The sequence below is a fragment of the Folsomia candida genome, unplaced genomic scaffold (assembly GCF_002217175.1).
Source record: "Folsomia candida strain VU population unplaced genomic scaffold, ASM221717v1 Fcan01_Sc038, whole genome shotgun sequence".
NCBI classification, from domain to species: Eukaryota; Metazoa; Arthropoda; class Collembola; order Entomobryomorpha; family Isotomidae; genus Folsomia; species Folsomia candida.
In genome coordinates, this window is record NW_019091230.1 from 1,047,651 (window position 1) to 1,070,985 (window position 23,335).

A 23,335-nucleotide genomic window follows, 5' to 3' on the forward strand; every position below is an offset into this window, starting at 1 on the left:
AAATTACCCGATTAGAATATAAGAGACTGGTGACAGGCGTTGCATGCATTTTTACTGCATATACGTTGTTAATTTTTCTGATTTCCGAAATGGATTTTATTAAGGATAAATTACATGTTGCATATCACGTATGTATGTATGCAGCATTTATAATTTAGCAGATATGTATTTTAAATGGATCGTGCTAAGTAAAAAATGTTCAGAAACTATGCATAATTTATGAATCAAATTTCTAATTATGTACGATGAAAATGCTTCCGGCTTGCAAGAATTATTAGTAACTAAATTGGTGAATGGTCCATATGTACATTACCATATGTACATACATACATATACATATGCACATTTGTCTTTGTTACCAGCGTATTTCTTACTCATATGTATGAATCAATATATCAAAAAATCCTGTAATGCATGAAAAATCCTCATACATTTTTAGTATTTACATACGTATGTACATACACTCATAGAAATCTGGTATAGTGATTCACGAATTTATTTATCGGTTTTAAGGTTGCTGCTTGGTATTAAAATTACCCCAGTCTGCAAAAATGTGCAATCTATATTGTAAAACCTTAGTACCAACCTATTACCAGACGGAGTTCGATATTTTTCAATGTCACTTTGGGAGAGTCATGAATTAATTCCGCTTGGTATTATTTTAATACTGGATTCCTAAGAGTGTACATTATTGTAACAAATTCATACATATACGTACACAAATATGAGGCGAACACGTGCACTGATACAAACATATGTAGCATTACGTATCGTCGTACTAATTCTACAAAGGCCTAAGTGCAGACAACACTTTATTTTACAAAGGCATATGTGCAGTCGATACGAAATTTTACAAAGGCCTATGTGCAGTCAATACGAAATTTTACAAAGGCCTATGTGCAGTCAATGTTTTATTTTACAAAGGCCTAAGTGCACAATAAAAACTATAAAAAGGCCTAACTGCAATTCCAAAATTATAAATAGTTAGTTAATCATGTAAAATCATACTGGACACTGAAGTAGGAATATTTTGGTCAGATAAGGTTATTCCTGGTATGATACTCTAAATTTCAAAACCACACCCTGCAGGGGTGTGGTACTTGGGGTCTAAATTATGTTCATAAAAACCGCGCACTGTCATATTTCATTTTCCTCAGCCCGATAAGGCAATCTAAATGAATCATTATAAATTTGAAAACCACACCCTCAGGGGGTTTGGCTACGGGCGTCAGGTTTGATTCAACAATATTTTGGCATGTAATATTTCATTTTTCTCAGCCCGATAAGGCAATCTAAATGGATCATTATAAATTTGAAAACCACACCCTCAGGGGGTGTGGCTACTGGCGTCAGGTTTAATTCATCAGGACCATACTGTAAATTTGAAAACCACTCCATTGGAATACATGGTTCTTGGCGCCTAAATAATGAATCGGCAAATAGTAGGTTTCCTCAAAACTGTATCTCATAAATAGAAGACAAAATTTAGTTTCAGAAAAATTCTTCATGTTCAAAAATTCCGGTTTTTCAGCACATATTACACACATATTTTGCGGAATATGATTACAAAAATATCCGCCCTCTGATTATGAGAATTTGATGATGCGTTAAATTGGTTAAACATATTATGGTGAGAAGCAGTTTCGTTTGTAGGGTCAGATAACTGTGAAATTAATGTGTTCAGTGGTGGTATTGCATTTGGCAACTTGTGATAGAAACGTGTCAACGAATTATCCATAATAGCGTGCATGAGGGAAATGAAATATTTCATGCCAGAATTTTCGTGAATTAAACCTGACGCCAGTAGCCACACCCCCTGAGGGTGTGGTTTTCAAATTTATAATGATCCATTTAGATTGCCTTATCGGGCTGAGGAAAATGAAATATGACAGTGCGCGGTTTTTATGAACATAATTTAGACCCCAAGTACCACACCCCTGCAGGGTGTGGTTTTGAAATTTAGAGTATCATACCAGGAATAACCTTATCTGACCAAAATATTCCTACTTCAGTGTCCAGTATGATTTTACATGATTAACTAACTATTTATAATTTTGGAATTGCAGTTAGGCCTTTTTATAGTTTTTATTGTGCACTTAGGCCTTTGTAAAATAAAACATTGACTGCACATAGGCCTTTGTAAAATTTCGTATTGACTGCACATAGGCCTTTGTAAAATTTCGTATCGACTGCACATAGGCCTTTGTAAAATAAAGTGTTGTCTGCACTTAGGCCTTTGTAGAATTAGTACGACGGTATGTACATACGTGTACGTATGTACATATGTATACGCACATAATGACCTATTTTACCCTGCCTTAAGTTATGTCGTGATGTACTATAATCCTGAAAGTGAGATCATCCTAAAACCTTCGTGATTCCTACGGCGTTGATTCTGACAGCATGGTCAAAATTATATCAAATACATTTTGGGATTTACATAGATAAAGGGCTAGAAATTGATGTTTTAATAGCTAACTAAATCTTGGCAGTTGGAGCTATGAACATAAATAATTTTCATACAAATTACATCACACTTGAAATTTATGCAAGTTCACTCCGCTTGGAGATGTAGCTTTTAACACAAGAGGTCCTAGAGCGGGTTTACATTCATATTGTGACCAAAAGAGTGTCAATTACTGTCAATCCCTCACAACTTTCATAAACATAAAATTTGATAAGGCACTAGCTGTCAATGCTAAGGTGATGAATGCACCCAAAGACGATAAACCGCACATTACACCTTATTAAACCTTACAAAACCAAAAGTAAAACCTTATAAAACCCTATCTCCATGTATCAGAAAGTCTATATACACCAAAATTCGAAATTAGGGTATCACAGGTTCCCAGCTTACGGAAAATTCGAATATTACACCAATTTTTTCCCGCTTATCTGAGTGGTGCATGAGTAGCCACCATGTAGGTTTGCTAGCACAGGGGCATAGCTTCTAAATAAGGGTATTCCGAGCCTAAGAGCCTCACGCGTTTTCGAGCAATTAAAATCCGAAATTCGGTTTTCTCAGGTTTCCAAATTAAGGAAAAGTCGAATATTACCCGAATTTTCTCTCTCTTATCTTAGTAGTGCATGGGTAGCCACGACATATGTTTGGTAGCACTAGGCCGTAGGTACAAAATACGGGTATTCCGAGATTGAAAGCTTCGCCCCTTTTCGAGCAATTAAAATCCGAAATCCGGTTTTCTTATGCTTCCAACTTAGGGAAAAGTCGGATTTTACCCGAATTCTTTCCCTCTTATCTGAGCGGTGAATGAGTAGCCACCATACACGTTCGGTAGCACTAGGCCGTAGGTACAAAATGCGGGTATTTCCAGTTCAAAAGCTTCGCCAGGTTTCGAGCAATTAAAATCCAAAATTCGGGTTTCGTATGGTAAAAATGGAAAAGTCGGAGTTTACCCGAATTTTTCGTTCTTATCTGAGAGTGCATGAGTAGCAGCAGTATACGTTGGGTAGCACAGGGTCAAGGCTACAAAATAAGGGTATTCCGAGCCCAAAACCCTTGCCCGTTTTCGAGCAATTAAAATCCGAAATTCGGGTTTCGTATGGTAAAAATGGAAAAGTCGGAGTTTACCCGAATTTTTCGTTCTTATCTGAGAGTGCATGAGTAGCCGGAATATACGTTGGGTAGCACAGGGTCATGGCTACAAAATAAGGGTATTCCGAGCCAAAAACCCTTTCCCGTTCTCGAGCAATTAAAATCCGAAATTCGGTTTTCTTGTTTTTGCAACTTATGGAAAAGTCGGATTTTACCCGAATTTTTTCGTTCTTATCTGAGAGGTGCATGAGTAACCGCAGTATACGTTGGGTAGCACAGGGTCATGGCTACAGAATAAGGGTATTCCGAGCCAAAAACCCTTGCCCGTTTACGAGCAATTAAAATCCGAAATTTGGGGTTCTTGTTCTTGCAACTTATCGAAAAGTCGGAGTTTACCCGAACTTTTTCGTTCTTATCTGAGTGGTGCATGAGTAACCGCAGTATACGTTGGGTAGCACAGGGTCATGGCTACAAAATAAGGGTATTCCGAGCCAAAAAGCCTTGCCCGTTTTCGAGCAATTAAAATCCGAAATTTGGGTCATGTCATCGCAGGTATATTTAAAAGAATAGAAAATTGACCAGAGCGAGTAATTTTGGCTGACCAAAGAGAAACTAAAAAAGCATGACGAGGAGTGAATTCCAAATATGCCGCTCAGTATTTATCGGGGATGCTTGATATATTTCATGCCTTTTCGTCTAAATCCAATATGATTAATTCAGATGGGATATTGAGTTTTGTAATGCAAGTATGTTCCAATCAAATCCCGTTAACGTTAGCAATTCCATTGGGGACCTAACAGTCATTTTCCTGTATAAAAATTTCCAATTGGATTTTTTACATGAAATGCATATATGCATCACATCTTATTGGAAATATACTGTAATCATAAGGGATCCGTAAGGATCCATCTACTGTTCAGATTTCCCAATGGATCCCAAGTCTCAGAAACGCACGGGTATGCCCAAATGTTTAATTCCTGGAAATTGAGTTTACAAGTTTTTTTAACTTGTGAAATACTCACTATGGGCGTGATATATACCTAACTTGCTTTGAGGCTTTAAACATTTAACACAAATTCAAATTATAAACACACTGACAACTTTGTAGGGTAAGTAAAATCATAGGTATTTGGATTAATTTGGAGATATGTACCTACATATACATATACATATCTCCCGTACAGATTTACATACATTCGTGCCTTACTTACTCAATTATCTAGTATCGCTGACTTGCTTCTAAATAAGTTTAAGAAAATATCAATCATGGTTGATTCAGAAATATTTAATACAACATATGTACGTAATGTAAGTCAAAATAAAAGGCTAAATGGCAGACCTTGGCATAGGTGGCACAGAGGTCGACGCCGACAAATCTTCGGCGGCGACGGCGCCAGTTTTTGGTAATTTTTCGGCGGCGTCGGCGGCGCGGCGCGGCGTCACAATGTTAAAGGAATAGGAGATCAAATTTTTCGGCGGCGGCGGCGCGTAAAATGCATCGGCGTATGGCGGCGCGGCGGCGTGAGATCGGCGGCGTCGACCTCTGAGGTGGCATGTAAAGTATAAAAAGATATGCATGTACATTTTTTAGAAGCGCAGAGAGTTTCTTTAGCATCGGTTTGAAATGTTCAATCCACACCACAAAAATAAATCACCATAAATTTACATTGAGGATGACTTTTTCCTCAACAAAGGGGAAGAATTTATATATATAAATGCTACTCATAAGTGCTATAAGTACTCATTCAAGACACAAAGCCCGTACGTAAAAAAGGGTTATCTGCTTTAAATCTTTCGTTAAAATTTCGGCTAATAAGTAAATAAACATTCAACATATGAACACAAAAATTTTTATTTTTTCAGAAAAAAACACCACAACATTCTGAATTCCACTCTTACCTTAACAGCCTTGGAGGACATATCTACGTTGTAAAAAAACGCTAGAAAACAATACGAAACACCTGTTTCGTATTACCCCTGATCCTATGGATTGAACCAGTAGGTGAGTCACGCCAATATGTGTTTCTTTTTGTCCTCAATTTATAAATATATGGAAAATTCAGAGTTGCATTGTCGCTTTTGTGAACTTAGGTACTATAATTACGTAAAAAAAACTGGAGTACGCCAGCGGTTAACCTCTTTCGTTTAATAAAATTTCCCCACTTGGGTACGGTGTTCATTTCATAATTACACCTCATAGCAACCAATTAAGATTTTCAATAGGTTTCCAAGTTTTTTGACGAAAAAGACGAAAATGCACTTTTTAACATTGGTCGGTACATTCGCAAAAAAATGAAAACGTGAAAATTCCTAAATTTTATAAGAACAATATCGCAACAACCACACTTTTTACCATCGATTTTACACAAAATATTAAAGAAATACTATTTTTAGAAATTTTAGGGGTGTTTGTGCAAGGCACATACTCTCCATTCGCACATAGTAGAACTTTTGCAGAAATTGAGATTTCTGAGAAACTAGGGCACTGCAAATCTCGAAGTACCCCGTCAGAATAATTTTAGGGAATTTGAGACTGACAGTGCCCTAGTTTCTCGGAAATCTCAATTTCTGCAAAAGTTCTATGTACTGTGTGCGAATGGAGAGTACGTGGTTAGTTCTTTTCGTAGTAAACGGAAAATAAAATACTACACAGATACATATGTGTACCTCTTCGTTAACAGGTTAATTTACGTTAATTTCCGTATTACAAAGTCACAGATAAGGGGGGAGCCATGCAAAGAGTTTTTAACGAATATGTATGACTATTCTCGCGACGAAATGTGAAACGGTTTGCCACCCCGTGTTTACCACTGTTCCGATGGCCAAGTGCGACGATGGGCTGGACTGCTGCTTTGTATTATTGGGCCAAGTTTTAGATTGGTCAGGAGACAGGTCTGGGTCGGGAGACGGGTCTGCGTCGGGAGACAGGTGTCTGGGTCTGGAGATGGGGTTGCTCGTTAGTAAATTTATTTATTCATATTGCATTTTCTTCTAGCTTGTTGAAAACTAATTTTTCGGTATGATAATAAACTAATTGTATTGAACGTAATGTTTTGTTTTCGCTTGGAGAGTTAAGTTTTTAACCTAATCGAAGTTGTTGATCTCAATTTTGCTGAGTACTTATTATTTTATTAATTTAGACATGCAGACAATAATTATTATTTTTATTTCCTAGAATGTAAATATGTAAATAGATGTCTAAAGTAGCAATCCTAGCAGCAATTAAAGCTTTCATATAAGAACGAAAACAAAATTCCAACCTCTTGGCTTCTTTCAAATGTAAAAGTTATCGATTTTTTTGTGTAATAAAATCTGAATTATCGATGTAATAAAATCTGCAATTAAAAAAACGCACGTAGATGACAATTTCAAAACCGACATATTTAAATATATGAAAGAAGGGAAAGTTGAGACTCAAAAATTTAAGTTCAAACCCCGCATCCAATGGACTCTTAAAGTAGATTAAGCTACTTAATTTGCCTTAGAGCTACATACCTAATTCTGAATGAAAAATGTGACATTCATAAACCCAAACTGTATAAAGAACCAAATATGGCAAGAAATATGTTTCCATGAAAAAATAACTTTACAACTTTACTATTTCATTGTTTTTTTGTGCATACAATCATGTAAATATTCACGACGTGTCTTAATCCGTAAACAGTCTAAAACAGGATAAAATTTAGCAAAATGAAAAAAAAAATGTTGAATGAAAATATTTATTATCATGATTAATATAACTCATTTGTGTGAATCACAAATATTTATGTAAATATGTATACTTATCTTTTAAATTTTGACAACTTTAATAATAGCTTAAGATAATTAAAATTATTACATTGAGGCAATTCACGTCAACTTTCATAAGTCCATAAACTAACAATGCGACGGTGTGAGGTGGTTATCGCCGATATCCACCGGACTAATTTTAAATTGTTCACGCTCAAAAATAAGTGGTCCCGTATTTTTTCGTTTTCCTGAATGGGCATATTTACGCCCTTGGCGGAATTTTCAAAAAAAATTTCAGCCAAAATTCGGATTCTCCAAAACGCTGTAACTTTTCGAATTTTAACCCGATTTAAAAAAATAAACCCATTTTTTGTTCAGAATTTCATCCCTGAGAATATAAAAATTCATTAAAAAAAAATTTAAAACTTTGATATTTTCATGCTATTTCTGAGTTTTTATAAACCCAAAAAACGATAATTGTTTGAAAATTAAAAGTTTTTTAAAAATGAATTTTTATATTTTCAGGGATATAAATCTGAACAAAAAATGGGTTTATTTTTTTAAATCGGGTTAAAATTCGAAAAGTTACAGCGTTTTAAAAAATCCGAATTTTTGCTGAATTTTTTTTGAAAATTCCGCCAAGGGCGTAAATATGCCCATTCAGGAAAACGAAAAAATACGGGTCCACTTATTTATAAGCGTGTACAATTTAAAATTAGTCCGGTGGATATCGGAGATAACCACCTCACACCTCCTCATTGTAAGTACCTAAGCCTTCAAAATTTACGAACTTTACCTACGAACATCCCTAAGGATTTTTTTGCTTACGGACTTCTGAAAACTTATGTATGTAGGAAGATAAAAGCGTGTTTTATGCTCGGAATCTGAACTTTTCTCAATTTTATCACGTTACGGACTCACGAAGACTGATGTGAATTGGCTCATTTGTTAAATTTAAATTTATCAAAATTACAAATATTGGATTACCCCATACATAGTTTAAATTGTACAAGACCCAGCACATTTCCAATTGACTTGACAATCAGAGTGGCTGAGACAGGTGACGTAGCTGTAACTCTGGCTGTATGACCAGGTCGTGTAGCACCACCCGAAGTAGCAATTCGCCCAACAATAGCCACTACGACACCCGCAATCGTATACCCCGATGTCCCGCCGTTCTTGGCAATTGGCGGAATTTCCCAAGGTACCCCACCATTTGACTATTGGTAAACCATTCCTAGATTCAATATTCCTTGGTTTGGGGGGAGGAACTAAATTGAAAAATATTACACACTTACAATAATGTAGTCACAAACCGTTGCCTGAAGGATCTTCGAGCTACCATGTTCTACAACTTGTCGCCAAATTGGTTTCGTTATTGCTTAAATTGATAATTACTTAATTTGAATTTCAAGGAAAAGAATGACTTATCAAGGTAAATATGTATAGACTTCTAATCACATTATCTAGTGTGTAGCTACAAATTGGAGGACATTAGGTGCTCTCAAGGTTAAAAAAACTGATTGAAATGAGCAACAAGCAAACATATACATAAAAAGTCTGATTTGATATAATTAAAGTTTGAATGTATGTAGGTAAGTATGTACCACATCTTTACTGAAGGAAATCCTCGAGGTTCTTGAAACTTTTGCCAAATTCTTGAAATTTAAATATTGACGAATTGACAAGGTTGACGAGCTGAATGAAAATGATTGTGCGAGAAGAAATAATTTTAAAATTCGATTTTTTTGTGAAGCCTAGTACACAGGCAAAATTTTTCACGGAAAAAGCTTAGGGAACACTGGAATAAAAAACTTAAGCAGTATTTTACAATTGATTTTACTACACTGTAATCTGGTACCTTTTGTAGCGAATCTCGAGAAATTCTATTGGACGAGTAATTTAATACCAAGCAAAGAACCTGTAGTTTCTCTTGAAACTCCGCCCTGAACACCAGACTTGGGCAAGAAAATCAGTTTCTACCGATTTGAAATCGCATGTTTACATAATACCCAGGAGAAAAGAGTAGAATCAGCGATGATCATAAAAATCTGATTTTGTTTTCGACTTTGAGAGTCCCTAATGTAAATACTCGTCCTAGATAAATAAATAGATAACTTACTTATATCGAGTGGTTTGCAGGCTCCAATTTCGCTACAGATTTTAGTAGGATCCACTTTGTGCAGAAAGAAATCGACGATGGGTCCTTCATACGTTTCTACGAACGAGGTACATTTCGCTGTTGGCAAGTAGGTGCACATTTGTGCCAACCCTGCCCTGATTTCTTGCTGGAATTGTGATAACAAAATTTCCATATAATTTACTCATACCAAAATAAATTTGCCGTCCAGAATTTTTGAATAAATTTGAAGAGGGGAGGATTTTTTGCATCATAAACTTATTGTTTAAATGCATATAGCGCAAGTTTGGATTATTACAATTATTTATGCAAGCAGCCATTGTGCATAATGCTGTTATGATGAAGCACCAGTATTTTCGGCCATAAATAAATCAGTATTAAAAATTGACATGATTTACAAACCTCAGATAAATTTTTGTCCACCCTTTGTGCCAATTCAGTGACAATGTTTTTGCAAGCAATACACCCCGAATCGTCCATACGTGACGTCACATCAAAAATTGAGAACCGTTTAGATGAGATCACCATCTACGTAAGAAATTGTAAAAATTAAAAACCTCCAATTTTACTCTTATGTATCTACCCACACCTTGCCTATCCTACCCATGTTAAACTTAACACGAGCAAGATAGGCGACCCAAAATAACCACACACTTTTTCTGTGACGTAACACATGGACGCTCCATAAGTAGAAATTTTATTTCTAATTGAAGACATACCTTGTCCCCATCTTGGCTCCACTTTTCCAAACTTTGCTCCACCCTGTAGTTACCTTTTACCGGTATGGGCTTCAGAGTAGCTGAAACTATAAGGAAATATTTTTAAAATGCAAAGTTAAGTCTACACTGCAAAAAATGCCCGTCGGTATTTCAGTACGGACGTATTAAAAATCGCATTGCGAGCCATCCGTACTTAACCAAAGTATAATCGCACTCCATGCAAGTAGGAATGTATTTAAATTTAAGTACGGATGGCTCGCAATGCGATTTTTGACACGCCCCTTACTGAAATACCGACGGGCGTTTTTGCCTTGTATCTTCTCCCGGTAGAAATCCGGTATTAAAATAATACCAGGCGGTATTCATGTATGACTTTACCAAAGTGGTATTGATCGGTAGGTAGTACTGTGTAGTAATAAATATCTCGGTATTAAAGCTTCACGATATCGGTAGGGAATTATTACCATCCAATTTAATTCTAATACCAGGCAGTAGCAACTTTAATACCGAGAAATCAATACCTACATACCGATAACAGATTTCTAAAAAAGAGTTTAGTATCAATCTTGTCGTTTAGCGTACCAAATGCTCCCACATTCAGCATTATGAACAACTTTACCGTGGCGGACATCATTATTATTTTCTCGAACTTGGGGGTGGAATTATAAATACCGTAAATTCAAGATAACGGGATAATTTATTCGTTTGAAAATATTTAAAGTTTTCTAAAAACCTAAACTTATGTTACTTCACTCTACTCATCAACGTTAGTGACTGAAAAGGACAACCAAAATGGGCATCATTTTCCGTATAGTGAGTGGTGTCTAAAACTGTGAGGGCTATTTTTATTTTAAGTGACATGTGATGCAAGGCACGTGTGGGCCTCATGACTTTTGCATGAGACCCAGAGATAAGGGGTACCAGCCTGTGACGCATTTTTGTAAATATTTGTAAAACTTGTGATTAATTTTAATTTATCAAGGGTTAATGTTCCAAAGTAGTCAAAAGTTCTATCCAGCTCACCAAATTTGTTCATCTACAGACAGATATAAGATGAGACTTTAGAGTCTTTTAATACTCTAAATTATATTTAGAAAAATTAAGCCTTTTCTGCCTGTCAGTTATTTAAAATGTAAATCTTACTTAATGTATGCATAACTTTGTTTAATCAGCTTGACCCATAATCTCAAAAAGTGGACTTTGTAATCACATTAGTATCTGTTTCCTTCCATTCACGGTTATGCAGTGCATCTTATAGGAGAGTCTTTTTTTCATGTAAAGCTTATGTATGGGCAGGGCTATCCGATGGGTAGTATCTTAGCATTGCTAAATACAAAATGCATAAAAGATAGTATTAGTGAGGGCTCTAGCGACGAATAATTAACCACCACGATATAAAAGATACAGAAAGAGATGTTCCACGTCACTCACAGATGGAGTAGGAGTTAACTCTGCGAGTTTGCCATTTAGTTTAACATTGAGGGCTTCTGGCGACCTCTCGTATGTGAGGTGGAGAGTCATCCCCCTTACTTGCTTAACAAAGAACAGAGTGCTTCTTTTAATTCTTTATATTCTATGGGGCTATCCTTTTAATTTTCAGACAATAATCACCTCTTTCAATACTATACATTAAATACTATACGTTAAATTAAGGAACCACATTTTAAAGGCATGAATACATTCTAACTATACTCATTGTACACAAGCACGAAATCTTTATATGAGACTAAACTGTAATACATAGGTATACTTATATTATTCAATTATTAAATTATTGGACCTGTTTTTTACCAAACGTATGCACGTAAACTACGAATATGTGAGGCATAACGAGCTTTGTAAAGAAGCGAGCTTGATTAATAAATACAAGGATTCTAAGGGGCCGTCCATAAATTACGTAACACGAGAGAGGAGGGAGGTGGGGTCTTAGGTTCCAAATTGGAACTTCCAATGATATTTTTATTGCCCATGTTACACATGTTAAAGGAGGGAAGAAGGTTTAGACAATCCCGATTTTTGTGTTACGTAATTTATAGACGACCCCTTGCTTTTCTAGACCACTCTCCATCATGATGATTGTTTCATCGGGATTATTCATTAATTACGTAATTAATTTGCTATTTCCCGAGCAATGCAAATTTTTGGTTAGTAAAGTTACTACAATATTAGATTAGATGCCACTCTCAAATCTCACATATCAAGATGTAACAATATTAATTAACTGCAATTATTATACACGTTTTTAATTGATGAGTAATTTGTAAATTGTACATAATTGCAGTTATAACTACGTTTATAGGTACATAAATGCAGGTTCACAAACTTGGGGACAAGAGAGACGGGGTGGTGCGGTTGATACAAAGAATGTGAATAATTACGGGCAAGCCTCAGGTGACAAATACCTAGCAAAGTTAAAAGCGAGCTTAGATAATATAAATTTACGTATTAAAATCAGTCTTAATTAATATAATTAATATTTATTAGTTATCACTTGAAACGGTTAAAAGCGTTTCAAGCCAGCCTTAATTCTACCGACTCCTTGCTGTTTCTTTCAAACATCTAAGAAAATGGAGTCACCTAAGCCGACCGTAATAAAAATCAAGGTGACCGTAAGTGGGAAAAAATTTCCAGTTTGTAACGATAAATTATTTATTTTCGAGACTTGAGTTGTGTTTATAATTCGTCTTCATCACTCCAGTTAGATTTTTTGATTTGTCGGAATTAATTTTTGATTTCAAGATAGATAATTATATTTTCGTAGTTTATAAAAGTTCAAATTGACCGAGTGAAATGGTGATGACGTGAGTTATAAACGCATTACACCTTAAGGTGGCATTGTATGCGAATTTATGTGTCTCAACTTCCCCTTCTTCCATGTATTCAAATGGCGATTTTGAAACGTGTTCAACTTCGTGCGTTCGGTTAAAATTAAGATTTTATTGCATCTAAAAATCGATAATTTTTGGGTTTACAAAGTTAGCATGTTAGAATTTTCTTTTATTAGTCTGCATTTTTAAAAAACCTATGAATTGGTTTGGCAAATGCTATTCGATCCATTCGAATTGAGAAGGGAAAGATGAGACACACAAATTTAATTTCAAACCTCACCTGCAATGATCCTTTAAGAATAATTTCTTCACATTTAGGGGGAAACTGAAGAACACAGCTTTAAATGGGACGTACAGAAAAAATCCGTGTTTATCATTCGGTCCGATTTTAGAGGACCAATCTTATCGTTCACATCCGGCGAAAGTTTCGACAAGGTGTCGGAATTTAGAACTCGTCGAAACTGATATCATTAGACCCCCTTTCTCGAGTTACATAATTTATGAACGGCCAGTCACTGACGTCAAGTACTTCGTCCAGCATTTTGAACTTCAAAATTTAAAGTAAAATCCTACATATAGGCAAGAAACGATTAAGATTGGGCGTTTTTCGATTTTGTCGACGAATTATCGCATCTAATATCGATATTAGACTCGAGTCTAACTTTATATTTTTATTTTTCCCGGCAGAAATTCCCCACATCCATTTAACTTCGACCCCCAAAAAGTGCATCTTTTACAGCTATGACTCTAAAACGGCAAAGTTTAAGGACGATGATTCCATCTACTCGATGGATTTTATTGCTCGTCACTTTTCCCGGGACACTTTAGAATTAAACGGGACCTTTGTAAACTGTCGGTCACGTCCTGTATGTGGATTTCCTGCTTCCTGGGACAGTCGCCGTAAGTGCAGCGTCCAGCATAAGGCTGTCATGTTGACCATGCTCGAAAATGGGGAAGGAGCCGACGTAATGTTCCGGACGAATGATGGCGAGGAAGTTTTTGCTCATCGCGCAATTCTGTCGGCGCACAGTCCCGTCTTCAAAACCATGTTTGCCGCCGAGATGAAGGAGAAGGATGGCGTCGTGGAGCTGGACGACATGGCGGCTCCAGAATTGCAAACTTTTTTGAAATTTATGTACACAGGAGAAGTTAGTGACGCAGATTGGCAAGAATATTATGCCGAGATCGTCATGGCGGCGGATAAGGTGATTTTGAATAATAATTAATAATAATGTGACATTATTAATGTCAATTAATTGTCGGTTATTAATTGTAATTGTCGGTTATTAATTGTAATTGTCGGTCTCAATTAATAATGTCATGTCATACATAAATGTTGGTACTATCGGTTAAGGTTATTGTGCTGAGACATTTAACCCTTATAACATATGTATGTATGTGACATGCAATTTATGACACGATATTGAAATTTATGACATCGTAACGTGATATTTATGACGCAATATTTAAAATTAGGATGAAATGACAATAACATTTGCTACATTAATTTCCAGTACCAAATCGCACATTTTAAAGATTTCTGCGCCACGATGCTTCCTGACCTATGTAGCTGGGATAATGCAGTCGAACTTCTTCAACTTGTCAAGCTACATTCTTTGGACGGGGTTAAAGAAAAGATTCAACAGTTCATGAACAAGTAAGCTATTAACTAATTGTTAATTAAGCTCAAAATTGATTGATAACTTTACTAAATTATTTTTGTTTATTTTATGTAGAGACCCCAAAAAAATGTTTGAACTTTTGAATTCCATGGCTGAAGAATCGACCTCGTAACATAATCGCCATAGTGCAGAAAAATTGTATTTATTGCGTAATTAATTTGAAGATGTATGCAATAATTTTTCTATGAAAGAGTTATAACCAATTTAATTCTAGAGATTCGTAATTAATTAATTGTGATTAACAGGTTAAGGATTTTGATTTTTAATTCCTCACTGTTAATCCCAGAAAAATCTAATAATCGCGTCTCTATGTATGAGTAATTCTTGCAGTATTTAAAGTGATGCTTATTTCTTTCGCGACATGGCTTTTGTATTTAATGTGCTATTAATTTAAAATCATTGATATGCTATAATTAATCGTGCAAGATATTTACATATGTATGTATATGCAGAAATATCTGTAAATATGTATTTATTTGAATCCCAGCCTTAAATATTATTCGAGTGTTTCTAATTTATCTGGGTTCAACTGTTCTGAAATGTATTCCGGGTAGGATTTTTTTGGATAATAATAAATCTACTGCGTAATATTTGTAAACGTTGGACATGTGTCCCCCTAACTTCCGCTTGCCACTGGACAAGTGGAATGATAGAAATTCTGAAAATCATTTGCTAATAACGAAATTATGTAAATACTTACATAGGTACACAATTAGATATATGCATGGTCATATTGCTACATATTTAGTACCCGTCCAGTTTTATGATTTTAGGTAAAATCACACATGGAAAAAGGTGGAGCAGCATAAGAGTGACTCACATTTGTTACCATTTCCCGTGACCTGCCAACGCGTCGGAACCACTAAAGCCTGCTGGCAAACTTTTACATCCAATGTAGTCAATGCCACATTAATTTCAGGTTGGCTTTCGAAATTCTAAACGGGTGTGACCCACAATATACGCATGTTCATATAGACTCATAAAAAATGTTAGGCAATGTATTTATGGATTTAAAAGTCCGCAACAATTTAAAATTTAAATAATGTCTAAATTTCATACAGGAAGATAGCGATGATATACCTATAAGCAAAGAATGCTTAATTTTTTATGTATTTAAATTAATTTCAGTAGAGTTATGCACCAATTTTTTTTCCCTCTGAAAAAGGGAATGAATATATTTTAGAATTTCTTTGGAACACTGAAGAATAATAGTTACATATTTAAATAGATACGTTGTCATGGTGAACCACCTCTCGTTGTGTACTTAAATTTGTACCTGAAATTATTGCATGATCTTTTCCATACTACTTTGCATAACTTTAGTGAACGCTGCTGGGTCTTCAATTTGTGGGTAGTGTCCCAAATCTTGCATCTCAGTGATGTCAGCATTAGGTCTCAATTCGCGCCATCCCTCCCACTGCCACGCCCCACAGACGGGATCCTGCATCCCCCACGCGTAGGCGATCGGTTTGTCCCAGTTTTTAACTGCGCCCAACCAACGTTCTGCTTTTTCAACACGTTCAAACGTGTACCGGATTAGCTTGTCGTTTATTTTGTGACCGTTCTGGTAGAAAAAAAATGAAAATTATGTCGTTAAAAAGTTATTCTGTAAATATGTACACTTTTAGAAATCCAGTATTAAAATAATACCAAGCCGTATTCATATATCTATGACTCTACCAAAGTGGGATTGGTAACCAATACCGTGTTGTAATAAATAGCTGGGTAATAAATATTACCATATTGGTAACAATTTTTTTGAGACCGATTAAATTTTAATACCAAGCGGTAGCAGCTTTAATACCAAGAAATCAATCCCTGCCTGACTGTACCAGATTTCTAACAGTGTATTAAAGCGGAACTAAATTTCAAGTAATTAAATTCATCAATGGTCAATTAATTACTAATTACGTACATAATTACTAATTAATTACTTGCAAGCTCATGAGAGCCCATTGATCTTCGCCTTCTTCCTGGGATAATGGAAGGCTTCTGGAGAAAACTGAGCCCAACTGCCACCGGAAAAGGGAGGAGAAAGTAAATCTCGCCAACCACGGTCCTGCAAAACTTCGGAGCACTTTCTGCCCAAGGATTAAATTTGCACGTTCCATAAACATGCTTCCGTTGAAGAGGAATGATCCCACGAGTTTAATTTTCGGATTTAAAGAATGTTCCAGATCTCGAGCTAGTAACTCCGAAACGACGGAAGTTCCCATGTCGTGACCTGATTAGAGATACAGATGCAAATTTAATTTCATACATAATATGCACTGAGGCTATTCATTCAATCATTAATAACTCATAAAATCCGTAAGTTTTGCAAAATAATTTTATAAAATTTTACGAAATAAAGAGACGCCCTTGATCCTTATCTGAGTAAATCTTAAAAAAAATGTAAGTTGGATAATGTCCCTAAGAAATATTTTTCAAATTTTTCAAAAGTTTGTAAGTTTACAGAGTTTAAGGATTTTACTGCGTCACGAATTGCCTCATCGGAATACATGAACAAATGCATACAAATGCAAATTTAAATTAAATTTACAATTAAAATATTTAATTAGCAAACTATGCAAACATACCGATGAGAATGACATCCATGCCCTTGGTATATTTCTTTGCATATTTTTTCTCATGGCGTATTAACAGTTCTTCCACCAGGTCTGCTTGCCACGCCAGAGTATAGTCGTGATTTGGTGGTTTGTCCGATAAGCCAAACCCCAAAAAGTCAAAGGTCAAGAACTCCTTGGTGGGCAGTAAGTCAATAACTTTAACCCAGTCGTAGGAACAGGTCGGGTATCCATGACAAATTACGTGGAGCGGTCCATTTCCATTCCCCTCTTGGTAGAAACAGTGGATATTATAGTTTCGGAAGTCTTCCCTGTACCCTCGATCTTTCCACGCTTGAATTCTTGGCGTGAGTTGTGTTCCCATTTTATTCCTGGGCAAGTATGCAAGCAAAACATGACAATTTTAGAAATGGGTTCTTAATTCATGGCGGATGCAATTGGTGCAAGATTTTAAAACCTACCTTTTTTAAGCCCTGTATGGATTATCATTTATTATTTCGGTATAATCGAGATGTATAACTGGTTTATTATTTTTGTGTAGAAGAGTTTGACAAGTGAATCATATGGAGTCAAGGACTATGTTTGTAAATGCATGCATATACCAGGGACACTGAACTATCTGTGTGTATCAACTTAATCGCTTAATAAAAAATAAGCGAGGAGGTGCTCATATGAAGGTTTGCACATGCACATGTACATAAGTACATAACATAACGTATAGGCAATACAAGTTCACACTTCTGATCCTAAGTACGCATCTACTAAATGAATTGAAGTTCCAGATATGTACATATGCATTATATGTACTTAATTATGCTTACATATTACAATTTATACTCCAATGAATACGAAATATCCCTTGTACACATACATGTATGTACATATGTAAATATATGCACTCTTGATATGATATGGAGAAATATGTCTGTCGAAGTCGAAATCCTGCATACAAGCAAGTGTTGTCAGCATGTACATATGCACCAATGTGTATTTATTTATAATGTGAATTCTGATTTAATTTATTGAGCAAAATTGGAAAACTAGAGGAAAACTGTGGCCAAACGTTGAAATTTTTTTGACATACGGATGCTTCCTACTAGAGAAAGATGTTTCTACTACATAAACACATTTTTCTTGTTGCGTGGTTTGCATGAGCAATGAGTATTTTAGATTAGTTGTATTTATTCATATCGTACTTATCAATCACAGTTCTATTAACCTACTTGAAACACGTGACTACAAATGCGATTTCTACCTTTTAAATTTTGTTAATGCCAATTTTTAGCAATTTTAAACTCAAGTTTTTATTGTGACTTCGCCTCCGTTCCCTGCAGCTCGCCTGATATGTTATGTCCGGCAGGGATGTAAACTAAATGCAAGGATAAAAAATGTATGTGGTTAGTTCTAAGTAGTCACTCTTAAAAATAATGCCACCCTTTTGAAATGTATTTAACTGCACTCTAAATCCTACATATATTAAGCTAACCGTACTGTACTAAATACAGAACAAGCTTAACTCTTCATTCAGGTACGTTAACTTAGAATTTGGACTGAATTTACTTGTCAAAATGGTAACATTATTATTAGGAGTGTAATTGTGAATTCCAGTGAAACTCGTGCCCTATTTATACCTTTGCCAGTTTTGCTTGCTTTTTTCTCCTGCATATCTTCACAGTCCACGCCACCAAGATGATGACCACAATAAAAACCAATATAACTGCAATAACGCCAGCCTGATTATGATTGATTAAATTTTGCAGTTCAGATAGGTGGATTAAATTTTATGATCCACGTTAATATTTTCATTTATATAAGCGAATATCAAAACAATACCGTAATTTCGTGTTGTTGATCTTGTGGTTTAATCCTATAGCTGATTTCTTCACTGTTCGAGCTTTGACCATTTGTTTCGAAAGCAGCTACACAGAATACAAGGTACAAGTCAAAGGTCTTAACATGTATATCTATCTCAACTTATATTTATCTCAAATGTAATACATTATATACATCGCTATGAACTCATAATCAATACCCTCAATATGTTTTCACTCCAGTCACGACTACAATTTATTAAACGTTTGAAAAAAAGTTGCGATGCTAATTATCGTAAATCGTGAGTACACCCAGTGTAGGTAATCTACGTAAGAAGCTTACCAATGCGAAACATATAAGTTTCTCCATCTTTGAAACTTCGAGCTGGAAATACAAGAAAAAAAGTTTGAGTCAATAAATTCCCTTCAGTTAAATCTACAAAATGTGCACATCTATATGTGTGTCGTAAATACTGAAAATTACATTTCATGGTGTATGAAGATACTGGTGGAATAATTTCATCATTATTTAGCGTTTTCTGGTTCACCTCCGCATCTTCTAAATTTCAAAAATTCCATGTGATTTTTAAATTTAAATTTGCAAATTTAAACTTATCTGTTAAATATGAATTCTAATTTTTAGTACGCTAAGCTCGAAATTATCGAAATTATGATAAATATTATTCTACTTACTTATATTGGACTTGGTAGTATGCTACAGCGACGGCCTTATCTACTGGTGGGGCCCACATTAAAATTACTGAAAAAGTTTCAGGGGACTCCACTATCGTCAAATTTTGGGGGCTGGCTTGCTTCGGGGCTAAGAGGAATATTATGCGACAATTTATACATCCATACATGTGCTCTTAAAAACCAAGTGTTAATATCATCACCGGTGTGCATAAGTGACTTTACCGCATGGTGATAATCCTTCTCACTTAATGGTTATTAAATTAACACCAGTGACAATTTATCATCATGCAGACAAGATTTATCACCATGCGGTGAAGTCGCATAAGCACACCGCGCGGTGACGATTAACACCGGGTTTTCAAGGGTGTAAAAGTTGAAAAATGGACGATTGTCCATTTCGAGAAGAATTGAAGTGGAGCTTGCTTCCTCCGCTTGGTCAAATTCGCCCATTTTTGTTAACTTTGACCTCAAATAATTTGAATAATTCCAACAAACAGCCTGAAGAGACATTGGTTGTATTGACTTGGACCACATAATTTTAACATTTAAGCCAAATCGAAGGGTAACACTTCACACCGTTGCGTTAATGCGTTGTAAATTTGTACCTGCCACAATGACCCTTGCCGCTAGTGTTCCCACTTGGTTAGATGCCACGCATTCGTACTCTGCTAAGCAGATTGCAAAATTAAGACATATGTAAATAAATAGTTCGTTTATGGAAAAATAATACATAAAAGAGATCGAGTAGTTCGCGTACCAAAATCAGATTCATGCAAGTTCTTCAATATTAACCTGCCTCCCAGTATACGTGTCCGATCCCGTATTGGAAAAGGTTGGCCATCTTTCTGTTCATAAATGTAGCATTGGGTAGCATTATAAAATTTGTGTGCAAGCATTTCAGCACACTCTTAAAAATAATGTTACCCTTTTAAACTAACGTTGGCTTGATAAGGGAAACAATTTACTTTGGGTTTAGTGTAAATTAATATAGGATTAAGTGTGAATTTAGTCAGGATTCCCGTCCAAAACTGTTTTTTGTCACAACAGTTGGGAAAAATGTTTTTTACTGTACAAGATGGGAAAATATGCCGGCTCGTGTACTTTAGTAATTTGATGAGCTAACTTCTTTAATAATCAATATTTTCGAAATTGAATTTCATATTCATCTTCTCCATGAATTCCTGAAAATTTAATACTGGTACTTATGAACAATTTTTACTGTTTTTTTTCAATTTTCCAGCTGAATACATATTAATTTTTAGATTACTAAATATTGCTCGTATTACTCGTATTACCAACTTATTTTCTCAAAATTTAATGGATAATACCAATAGTCAAGTTTTGAAAATATTAAATTATAAAAAAGTTGTTTCAGATTGCCCCCAAACTAAAGTTTTTATATTATTGTTAAATTTTATTTTCCCCATTTCCCACCCATTTTGTGTGGGCGTTAAAAGTGCCATGTTCCATCTTTTTCCCTCAGGCATGCTCAATTTTCTTTTTGCCAATCGACACCATGCATTTACCTTCCAAAATGGCAACATTATTTTTATGAGTCTTCATAATACTTAGAATATTTAAATATGCATCAACACACCCTTTGCCAATTAATGGTAGTACCACTGGATGTGACAGCTGTACATGAGATTTCTAATGAAGAACCAAGTTTGCCATAGTATAGTGGGTCCGGCTTAATGTCAAATTCTGGAGGCTCCTTAACAATTACTTGCATTGGTCGGGATCATCCTTAAAAAATCAGCAATAAATTGTAACCATTTTTATTCTGTCACATTGACTTAATTTGTCTTAATTGTGGAAAATACGCATAGATAAATACAGTCACGATAAAGATGGCCGGTAGTATTGGAGTAGATGCTACCGAGAGCCTTATCCTAACCTTATCTAAGATACGAGGTATCCCTTATATATCCAGGATATCCCTCAAACTTGTCATGGCTCAGGTAATATACGGCTTCTTTTCACATTATCCCTATCAGGGATGAGATATATCATGTCAACGATAAAATGTGACGGAGATTCTTATCTTAACGAAGACAAGCATATTCTTCGGACATATGATACTAACAGCTTTGTTGCGTTAGATAATTCTACTCAAGTATCCAAGACATACAATTGTTAAAGTATAATATCCTCATTTAAAGTTGGCTAAGCCATAAATGCATTAGCTAAACAACTACGTGTCGGGGTACTTTTGTGTTATGCAATGGACGAAGCCAAGTGATTTAGTACATAATCCAACACAAAAATCACAAGATCATAATGCACAGGAAATAATATTGTAACATTAATTAATCTCTAATACGTATTAATATGTTAATAAGTAGCGGCTCTGGTGTTCTGTACTCTTGGCTAATAGTGCCATTATCCAGCCACTCAAATCAAATCTACTTGCAAAGAAACGCAAGATGACCTTTACAAGATGATTGCAATGGTCTGCATTGATAACGAATCATTTGAACTTTGCGTTAGAAGTGACGGTTACTTCGTTGCGACAATTTCCACAGCATTCTGCATACAAGCAACCACCATTCGTAAACTTTATAAATTATAAATTAAAAATATTATTAATAATTAGTCTTAATAATAATAATTAATAATAATAATTATGATTATTAATTATAAATTAAAATTATACGTAATAAATTATACAAAAATATCGTTCTCGTTAGAATCACACACTCAACAAAAACCTATTCGACCAACTTTCACTCCTTCCTTCAACTAATACTTCAGATGAGCAAGAATTTATTAAAATGATTTATGTAATATTTATGGAATTTAACAAAGAACCGTCATCCGCACCATCACCACCTCTTCCATCTTAATAAGTCAAGTTAGTGCAAATTTATTAAAATAATTTGTATGTATTGTTAAACCTCTAAATCTTGTCAGAATCTACAATTCAGCGAAAAACTAACATTCCCAACGTCCCCTCCTCTGTAATTGAATCCGTTAATATTGATACGTCAAGTAAGTATAAAATTTAAGTACCTGATTCAATGATCACTGAACATAACATCAATCCAGCTTCCTCCACGTGTGTAATGAAACCTCTAATATATTTTTAAACACTTACAGACTCTCGCATATCCAGAGGAAACAAAATTTCACCACAAGCTTCAACCCATTTTCCATGGATCAAGGAACAACATGAACTCCCCGAAACTTTTCTAATATCAGCTCAAAGCTTAATAACTATCATTAAAATCTGTTTGTTTTCGATAAATGCGAGCAAAGTGATCATTGCTGACATTTTACGAATTGTATTAATTGATTGATAATTAATTGATTAATTGATATTACTATTAATTGATATATGTACATAAACGTAGATTCTCTTCTACGTGCAACTACATATATACCAAGATACTGGTCCGCTACGACAGAAAAAGGAGGCAAACCATATCATGAATGCACTAAAACAATTTTCATGTCCTATCATCTCTCGCTTAATGTGTTTGGTGTGTAGTTTAAAATTATTGGACTTCTTTTACACATATTTCTACTCATTAAATTGTTCATCCGTGTGCAGGAACTGCGCTACTCATACAATTTGAAGTGTTTAAATTGCCTTGCACATGTTGAACGGGCA

At 35.2% G+C, this 23,335-nt stretch overlaps 3 protein-coding genes across 5 annotated transcripts; 1 reads left to right on the forward strand and 2 right to left on the reverse strand.

Moving 5' to 3' along the window:
• Window positions 1-8,065: 8,065 nt before the first annotated feature.
• On the reverse strand, window positions 8,066-10,964 carry LOC110861214. The gene is made up of 5 exons (XM_022110325.2): window positions 10,724-10,964; window positions 10,142-10,227; window positions 9,825-9,950; window positions 9,405-9,570; window positions 8,066-8,553 (listed from the first exon to the last, which is right to left on the reverse strand). The coding sequence occupies exons 1-5, from the start codon at window positions 10,773-10,775 to the stop codon at window positions 8,282-8,284; spliced, it is 702 nt and encodes a 233-aa protein (XP_021966017.1). The 5' UTR covers window positions 10,776-10,964; the 3' UTR covers window positions 8,066-8,281.
• Window positions 10,965-12,532: 1,568 nt separating this feature from the next.
• Window positions 12,533-15,493, forward strand: LOC110861156 (speckle-type POZ protein). Its single transcript, XM_035844511.1, has 5 exons — window positions 12,533-12,750; window positions 13,288-13,530; window positions 13,657-14,174; window positions 14,484-14,626; window positions 14,706-15,493. The coding sequence occupies exons 3-5, from the start codon at window positions 13,758-13,760 to the stop codon at window positions 14,761-14,763; spliced, it is 618 nt and encodes a 205-aa protein (XP_035700404.1). The 5' UTR covers window positions 12,533-12,750; window positions 13,288-13,530; window positions 13,657-13,757; the 3' UTR covers window positions 14,764-15,493.
• Window positions 15,494-15,625: 132 nt separating this feature from the next.
• Window positions 15,626-21,623, reverse strand: LOC110861191 (putative hydrolase LipZ). Of its 3 annotated transcripts, none has more exons than XM_022110301.2 (12): window positions 21,320-21,623; window positions 20,480-20,567; window positions 20,328-20,387; window positions 19,723-19,849; window positions 19,514-19,588; window positions 19,373-19,414; window positions 19,052-19,137; window positions 18,850-18,935; window positions 17,680-18,587; window positions 17,231-17,589; window positions 16,586-16,875; window positions 15,626-16,215 (listed from the first exon to the last, which is right to left on the reverse strand). In XM_022110301.2, the coding sequence occupies exons 10-12, from the start codon at window positions 17,580-17,582 to the stop codon at window positions 15,934-15,936; spliced, it is 924 nt and encodes a 307-aa protein (XP_021965993.1). In that variant the 5' UTR covers window positions 17,583-17,589; window positions 17,680-18,587; window positions 18,850-18,935; window positions 19,052-19,137; window positions 19,373-19,414; window positions 19,514-19,588; window positions 19,723-19,849; window positions 20,328-20,387; window positions 20,480-20,567; window positions 21,320-21,623; the 3' UTR covers window positions 15,626-15,933. The 3 variants fall into 3 exon arrangements, with proteins under 3 accessions (XP_021965993.1, XP_035700403.1, XP_035700402.1); XM_035844510.1 differs by having other exon boundaries at window positions 18,850-18,951; window positions 21,320-21,468; XM_035844509.1 differs by having other exon boundaries at window positions 20,328-20,390; window positions 21,320-21,468.
• Between the last annotated feature and the right edge of the window lie 1,712 nt (window positions 21,624-23,335).

Bases quoted from the DNA above. Each gene is read 5' to 3' on its own strand.
- LOC110861214 (XM_022110325.2), bottom strand. From the start codon at position 10,775: ATGATGTCCGCCACGGTAAAGTTGTTCATAATGCTGAATGTGGGAGCA. The intron at 9,571-9,824 runs GTTTGTAAATCA...TCACAATTCCAG, and splicing joins TGGACAAAAATTTATCTGAG to CAAGAAATCAGGGCAGGGTT. The intron at 8,554-9,404 runs GTAAGTTATCTA...TTTTCAATTTAG, and splicing joins CTGCAAACCACTCGATATAA to TTCCTCCCCCCAAACCAAGG.
- LOC110861156 (XM_035844511.1), top strand. From the start codon at position 13,758: ATGGATTTTATTGCTCGTCACTTTTCCCGGGACACTTTAGAATTAAAC. The intron at 14,175-14,483 runs GTGATTTTGAAT...ATTAATTTCCAG, and splicing joins TCGTCATGGCGGCGGATAAG to TACCAAATCGCACATTTTAA. The intron at 14,627-14,705 runs GTAAGCTATTAA...TATTTTATGTAG, and splicing joins ATTCAACAGTTCATGAACAA to AGACCCCAAAAAAATGTTTG.
- LOC110861191 (XM_022110301.2), bottom strand. From the start codon at position 17,582: ATGGGAACACAACTCACGCCAAGAATTCAAGCGTGGAAAGATCGAGGG. The intron at 16,876-17,230 runs GTATGTTTGCAT...ATCTCTAATCAG, and splicing joins CATGGATGTCATTCTCATCG to GTCACGACATGGGAACTTCC. The intron at 16,216-16,585 runs GTAATTAATTAG...TTTTTCTACCAG, and splicing joins GGGCTCTCATGAGCTTGCAA to AACGGTCACAAAATAAACGA.